The sequence below is a fragment of the Pyrus communis genome, chromosome 7, assembly GCF_963583255.1.
Source record: "Pyrus communis chromosome 7, drPyrComm1.1, whole genome shotgun sequence".
Classification (NCBI taxonomy): Eukaryota; Viridiplantae; Streptophyta; class Magnoliopsida; order Rosales; family Rosaceae; genus Pyrus; species Pyrus communis.
The window spans coordinates 9401088-9408808 of NC_084809.1; the positions used below are offsets into that span (position 1 = coordinate 9401088).

Below are 7721 nucleotides of genomic sequence, written 5' to 3' on the forward strand. Positions count from 1 at the left end.
GGCCCATTTTTATCTCTGGTCTGTTGGAATTTAACAGCTATATATATATATATATATATATATATATATATATAATATATGTGTGTGTGTGTCCTGGAGAATGAAGTGGTACTATTTTTCATTATGCTACCAATTATTAACATTCCGATCGAACGGAAATTTTGGCCAGAACTGTTGAAAAATTCGCGATAACTGAAGACCTTTTAGGTTGTCAATTTAAATGCTTAAATGGTGTTTAATCAAAATAGTTTATGAGATTGACACAATTTCTTACTTTGATCCCTAATAAGTGGTAAATGTAGCATTAATCTTTTAATTTTGATTAAGTTCTTACTAATTGGAGCACAAACTAAGAAGGATTATCCAATCTCTCCCTTGTTAACAGAACTATGAATCTCTAAAGAATACAAAGATTAAATGGAAAGAGCAAAAGTGGAAGAGTAAAGGATTCTCATATTTCTTAGTAAAAATGAAGAATTCTTACAAAGCTTTCATACTTAATGTGGAAGACTAAATGCTATATGTACTAACAAATCACAATCATAATTACAATATTACCTTTTAACCTCCTTACTCAATTACCATCTTATCCTCCTTAACAACCTTAATTCCCAACTACCTTTCTTTTAACTAACTTGACTCAGTCATGTGTCATTGGTTAATACTCCCCCCTCAAACATAGCTGGGGAAGTCCCAAGCTATGGTTGGGAGTTGCTGTGATCATGTGATGGAGCTGCATTTGAAAACTCCAACAGTGTTTGATGACTATCCTGCACCCTTGTCTTGGAAGCGCCCAGAGTAAGATTAATACAATGTTTTACAAGGATTGGACTGTGAAGACCCTTAGTAAATACATCTGCAACCTGCTCTTTAGTTGGTATATAATGCACAGTGATATCACCTTTCTGGACTTTCTCTCGAACAAAATAAAAATCGATATCCAGATGTTTGATCCGAGAATGAAACACTGGATTGGAGCACAGTGCTAAAGCAGAAAGATTATCACAATGAAGTTTAGGTGGGATTGGAAGAAATTGATGCACATCTTTGAGTAATGATCGTATCCAATATACATCAGAGGCACAGTGAGCTAAAGCTTTGTATTCAGCTTCGGTTGAACTGCGGGAGACTGTAGCTTGTTTCTTTGACTACCATGAGACAGGATTAGATCTAAGAAACACAACAAATCCAGTAATAGACCTCCGTGTATTTATATCGGCTGCCCAATCAGAATTAGAATACGCAGCTATGTTAAAATCAGATGTTCTGGTATACTTTAAACCACAGTCTAAAGTTCCATGCAGATATCTCATGATTCGCTTCACCAGATGCATTTGCATATCTATTGGATGAGTCATATACTGACAAACAACATTAACGGAATGAGCAATATCTGGGCGAGTGAAGGTGAGGTACTGAAGGGCTCCCACAAGACTGGGATAATGAGCAGGATCAACTAAAAGATTGCCTTCATGTACAAGTAACTGAGAGTGAGGCTTAGATGGTTTTGATGTGGATTTACAATTCCCCATCCCTGCTTTCTTGAGTAGCTCTTTGGCATATTTTGACTGTGTTACCAGTAATGAACCATCAGAATTATAGTGAATTTGCAATCCCAAGAAATATGTTAATCTGCCCATATCCTTTAATTCAAACACTTCAGCAAGATTAGTGATAACAGATTGAAGCTTGCGTGAGGATGAGCCTGTGAAGATAATGTCATCAACATAGAGAAGAAGTAGAATAATGTCCCCATCATCAACCTTTACAAACAAACTAGAATCTGATAATGCAGTTTGGAAACCAAGTGAAGGGAGAAAGCTTGTGAATTTTGAATTCCAGACTCGTGGTGCCTGTTTAAGACTATACAAGGACTTAACTAATCGGCAAACATGATTTGGATATGTAGGATCAACAAACCCCTGTGGCTGCTTCATACATACTTCTTCCTCAAGGTCACCATGAAGGAAAGCATTCTTGACGTCTAATTGCCTCAAATGCCAATTAAATTGTGCTGCCAAAGCAAGAATTATCCTGACTGTAGTATGCCTGACCACTGGACTGAATGTCTCAGAGTAATCCAAGCCCTCATTTTGACTGAATCCTTGTGCCACCAATTGTGCTTTGTACCTGGAAATAGTGCCATCTGAATTCCTTTTGACTTTATAAACCCATTTACTCCCAATAACTTCTCTATTTGATGGAAGAAGAACTAGTCTCTAAGTCCCTTGAGCCTTTAAAGCATCAAATTCCTCCTGCATGGCATGTTACCATTGAGGTACAGTGGATGCAGCTCGAAAGTGTTTTGGTTCTTCAACTTCTCCAATGTCAGCAAGGAAAGATAAACCACAGTAATCCATAGTAGTAGCCGAGTAAGAAGAGTCAAGTTGAAGAGATGATAGTTCAGGAAAATTTGCAAAAAAAAAAGAGTAATCCTGTCTTGGTATAGCCCCTGTTTTGAGCCTTGTTTGAATTCCAGTAGTCATATTTGAGACATCACAATTACTTGCCATGTCATTAGAAGGGGATAAAGGGAGAATTACCTGTAGTTGTGCAGGATCTAAGACAGGAAGCAAGGAAACTGTACCAGATGGAGTGGAAAAAGTAGGTGTTGATGCTGATTGTGCTTCAAATTCCTGTATTTCTGAGCCTTGATGTAGAGTACCGGATACATGATGAGGAACTTCAGAAGATGTTGATGAAGTATTCTCAAACTGATGCATTGAAGATACAGTGTGCTCAACTTGACTTGGATGAACCATAGTATTAGGAACTGAATTTCTCATTGGCATAGGTATAGGAATAAGCACAAGCACTGATCGAGAACTGGTAGTAGCATATTGTTCTTTTTGTAATGACTTTGAAACTTTCATGTAAGGAAACATAGTCTCATAAAAAATAACATGTCTTGAAATTATTGACTTGCTATTTATTGGGTTATAACAAATCACTCCTTTGTAGCCCATTGAATAGCCTAAAAAAATACACATTTCAAACCTTGACTGCAATTTGTTGGCATTATATAGTCTTAACGAAGGATACACAGCACAACCAAACACCTTTAAGGACTTGATATCAGGTTGTTTAGTATAGAGTCTATAATAAGGAGACTCCATAGAATTAGACTTGCATGGCATTCTATTGATAAGGAATACAGAATGTGCACATGCAAAATACCAGAACTCAATTGGTAAGTGAGCTGTGATCATTAAAGTTATTGCAGTCTCTACGATATACCATGTTAATAGAACCATGAATCTCTAAAGAATACAAAGATTAAATGGAAAGAGCAAAAGTGGAAGAGTAAAGGATTCTCAGATTTCTTAGTAAAAATGAAGAATTCTTACAAAGCTTTCTTACTTAATGTGGAAGACTAAATGGCTATATGTACTAACAAATCACAATCACAATTACAATATTACCCTCTAACCTCCTTACTCAATTACCATCTTATCCTCCTTAACAACCTCAATTCCCAACTACCTTTCTTTTAACTAACTTGACTCAGCCATGTGTCATTGGTTAATATCCCTCTCTCGTTCTCTTGAAAATTCATTTTTGATTCTCGTCTCCTCGTTTTAATCACAAAGAATATGCTTTGATTCCAACATTGAGTTGCTTGCAAGATTGTACGACATAATTGATATGTCTTATTTCTCATTTTTTTTAATGTTTATCTCGATGCCAACTTTTTATGATACTTGTTAACTCTCGGATACATTATACATAGTTCAACTAATAACTCAATTATTTGTTGATTCCTTTTTGGTTAGACTGTTGTGTGACTACTGTATACGATTTGGTTTTATCTAGCAAACATAATTGAAAAAAAAAAAAAAACAATTGCCCCTTCTTAGTAGGATGGCATTTTTAAAGTAGGCTTTGCTACTTTTTTTTCTTTTCAAAGACAAAATCACATTTAAACTTGTGGAATAATAAAAAAAAAACATAAGGACAAAGGGCTGGTTTGAAATTGCTTTCGTAAGAAGTAATTATGTTCATAAGTGTTTATGTGCAGAAGTGCTTTTATTAGAAACACGTTAAAATTTTAATTAAAATTCTAAGTGTTTGCTTTATGAACAAACAACCGAAAGTGCTTCATGGAAAAATATTTGACGAATGCTTCTCGAAAATAATTTGACATGTGCTTTTTATGCTTGTTTGGAACTTGGAAGTATTTATGAAATTAATTTTTAATAAAAATACAAGTGAACATTGGAAAAACACTTGAAGTGCTATCTGGAAAAAATACATAATTGTGCTTCTTCTAAAATGCATTTCAAAGGTTTTTGAAACTTTGAAATATTTTCACAAAAAAACGATTTCAGTTATTTAAAATCAATTCCAAACAATTAGCTTACCATTTTTTCAGCTAAGGTAATAAAAAACGATTTCAATCATTCTAGAAGCAAATCACAAGTAGATCCAGGCTTTAAGTATGGGCCAAATTTTGGGCCTTCACCATCCCACCCAAAAGCATTAACCCAATCCCACCTATAAACCCAACCCAAAGGATTCTCCTTTGCCGGACGGACTCTATTTGCAGACTGCCTACCTTTCTTCTTCGTTCAATTTCACTCTCTTACTCTCAGCAAAATCGCCATGGCTGTGGCTTTGAAGCTCCTGAAGCAACTCCGACCACCACAGACCACCTCCACAATCCTCCACCGCAATCTCAGCCCACGGCTCTCGAGCATTCGCAGTGTAACCAGAGTCTTCTCAGACGCTCCTCTTCTAACCGAGCCCCTTCCGGCTTCACCTCCGCTAAACCCTCATTCTCCATCCCCGTCGTCTCTGAACCAGTACGAGCTTGCCAAGTTCGCCTCCATTGCCGAAACCTGGTGAGAGCTTCTCCCTTTTAGCATACAAGGTTCAATTTTTGCACTTGAATTTGATTTAGCTGTGGTATGATTGTGAATTCATAACCAATGAGAAAGAAATTTACTTGTTATTGGACTTTTCAGGTGGGATTCTGAAGGGCCGTTCAAACCATTGCATCTGCTGAATTCTGCAAGGCTTGCTTTCATTCGCTCCACGCTTTGCCGACATTTCGGGTAAATAGGTTTTCTTGGTGTAGTTTTAGGGATTATTAATGTTGCCAAATTCGTAGCTGCTGAGTAATTAAGAAAGTAGATTGCTTTGGTGCCTGGCATTGTCTGCAGAAGTGAAATTCGTAAAAGGAACGATACTTTGCTAACATTATTCAAAAGCTAAATGATGATTCCGAGTATTATGTTTTGTGTTTCTAATGTTCAGGAGGGATCCGTTATCTCCTAGGCCATTCGAAGGTCTCAAGTTTATCGATGTTGGCTGCGGTGGTGGAATTGTCTCTGAGGTATGTTATCGTGCACCTTCCCAGGTGCATTCACTCCTCTTCACTGCACATGAACACCGTGTTTATATAATTGTTCCTCCTACCTGTGGTGTGCTGATTCCCAGGTGCATTCACTCCTCTTCACCGCACATGAACACCGTGTTTATATAATTTTACCTCCTACCTGTGGTGTGCTGATTCGCTATTAATATGTTCTGCATTGTACTCACACAACATTTTGAATCCTCTTTCAGTAATGTTTAATTTAACTGATAGCTTTACCTAGCAATTGTTTCTGATTAAGGGGCCATGATAATGTGATAATCTTTAGCCTTTTTTCAGCCCTTAGCTAGAATGGGAGCTACTGTGACGGGAGTTGATGCAGTTGAGAAAAATATCAAGATAGCGCGTGTTCACGCTGTATGACCACTCTCTTGAACAATGGCAGTTTATTTAATTTGTTTATTTATTAAGTATTTGTGCATGTGCAAGTACTTTGTTTCCTAAAGTGTCTTAACATGCTTCTAAACGTTACTCATTCACACAGGATTTGGATCCAGTGACCTCGAGAATTGAATACCAATACACTACAGCTGGTATGCGCTAAATTTGTTCTTATTCTGTGTAGTCAAGTTTGTGGTAATGGATTCAATTAGTATTTAATCTTTCATGCATCTCTTTAAAATGCATGGGTTTCCACCCTTAATGAACACGTTAAATGGCTCACTATGATCATTGATGGCGTAAGTTAGGAAAACTATACTTGGTTGCATCCACTGCATACAAAAGCTGTTAAATACGATAAATGATACCCAGCTGATAGCCACTTAAAATGTGTTTTCTTTCTGAGACATTCCTGCATGATATAAATGGTATTTTGATTAGAGAATTGTTATTGGCACTCCAAAAATCTCATTCTACACTCCAAACTGTCTATATTTGGAAAGAAAAATACACTTGTGAGGAGTGTAGAATGAGATTTTTGGAGTGCCAATAACACTTCCCTTTGATTATTTCAGTATCCTATTTGGAATCTTTGTCCCATGCAATTTACGTTTTTGCGGTGGTATCAGTAAATGTTGGTGATCTTCTAAAACATTTGACCTGTGCTAGCAAATTGTGTTGTTGTGAGTTTTTTTATTTAGAAAGTGCTATTATTTCAGTGTTGAAGATCGTTTGTATTTTTCTTTAATCTCAAGTAATCGTTCTTTTCTTAATTGTTTTCTTCCAATTATAATATACACAGAAAAGCTAGTTGAGGAACAGAAGAATTTTGATGCTGTTTTTGCTTTAGAGGTAAAAAATGCCTGTATGATTCTCGCTTTCTTCAGTGTTCATAACTAATTTGGTTGTAAATTGATGATTTTACTCAAGGTAATTGAGCATGTAGCAGACCCTGCTGAATTCTGCAAATCCCTGTCAGCCTTAACTGTCACCGGTGGAGCTACTGTTATTTCAACTATTAACCGTTCTATGAGAGCGTATGCTACTGCCATTTTTGCAGCAGAGTATATCCTCCAATGGGTATAATTCGTTATTACCTCTTGCAGTTGATTATGTGTTTTTGATCTACCATGCAACATCTGTTGCTTTGCTGTAAATTTTGCCTTCTTTCTTTAACTTGGTTGTTTTTGTTGCATTCTTGTTTGAAATTCTAGCAGACCTGATTGGTTTATATGCGAGTGATATGATTCCTGTTTTATTAGAACTATCCAACTGATATCGCTATATGATATTGCATAGAAACTTTAGAAATTGTTGTCAATGAAACGATGCTGGGTTTCAAAATCTAAAGTATGTTCAAGTGCACTAAGATTTCTGGAAACATATCCTGAAGCTATACTAAAATTCCATATTATATCGTTGTGATTACAATTGTTACAATTCTAAAGGAATTAACTCTTATTCAATTCAATTGGTACCTCTAAAATAATTCGCTATGGAGGTGGAAGGATTTCTCTATTCTTCAGCTTTTTTCTTTGAAAATAGTTTGATCAAGTCATGTTTTCTCAAGTCTATTCATCATCTGTTGATAACATTTTGACTTGAACCAAATCGATTGTTTTACAGCTTCCTAAAGGTACACATCAATGGTCCAGTTTTCTCACTCCCGAAGAACTAGCCCTGATCCTGGAGCGTGCTTCTATTTCAGTAAGCCGTAACAACTTTTTCCGCCCTAGGAACTTCTGCTATTTTTACCCATGCACTTGTCGCTAACGCTTGTTTTCTGTTTGGTTGGTTTTGTGCAGGTCCAAGAGATGGCTGGGTTCGAGTACAACCCTTTGTCAGGTAGATGGTCTTTATCCGACGATGTTAGTGTAAATTTTATTGCTTATGGTACTAAAACAATAACATCCAATTTATAATGTTAAGGAAAAAGTAATTTCCATGCTCCCCCCCTTGCTTG

General features: G+C 36.5%; 1 protein-coding gene across 1 annotated transcript; it reads left to right on the forward strand.

The window, feature by feature from the left end:
- Positions 1-4548: 4548 nt before the first annotated feature.
- On the forward strand, positions 4549-7721 carry LOC137740845 (ubiquinone biosynthesis O-methyltransferase, mitochondrial-like). The gene is made up of 9 exons (XM_068480650.1): positions 4549-4841; positions 4965-5054; positions 5257-5335; positions 5657-5734; positions 5862-5910; positions 6561-6610; positions 6689-6838; positions 7385-7465; positions 7564-7721. Exons 1-9 carry the CDS (start codon positions 4603-4605, stop codon positions 7678-7680), a joined length of 933 nt encoding a protein of 310 aa, XP_068336751.1. The 5' UTR covers positions 4549-4602; the 3' UTR covers positions 7681-7721.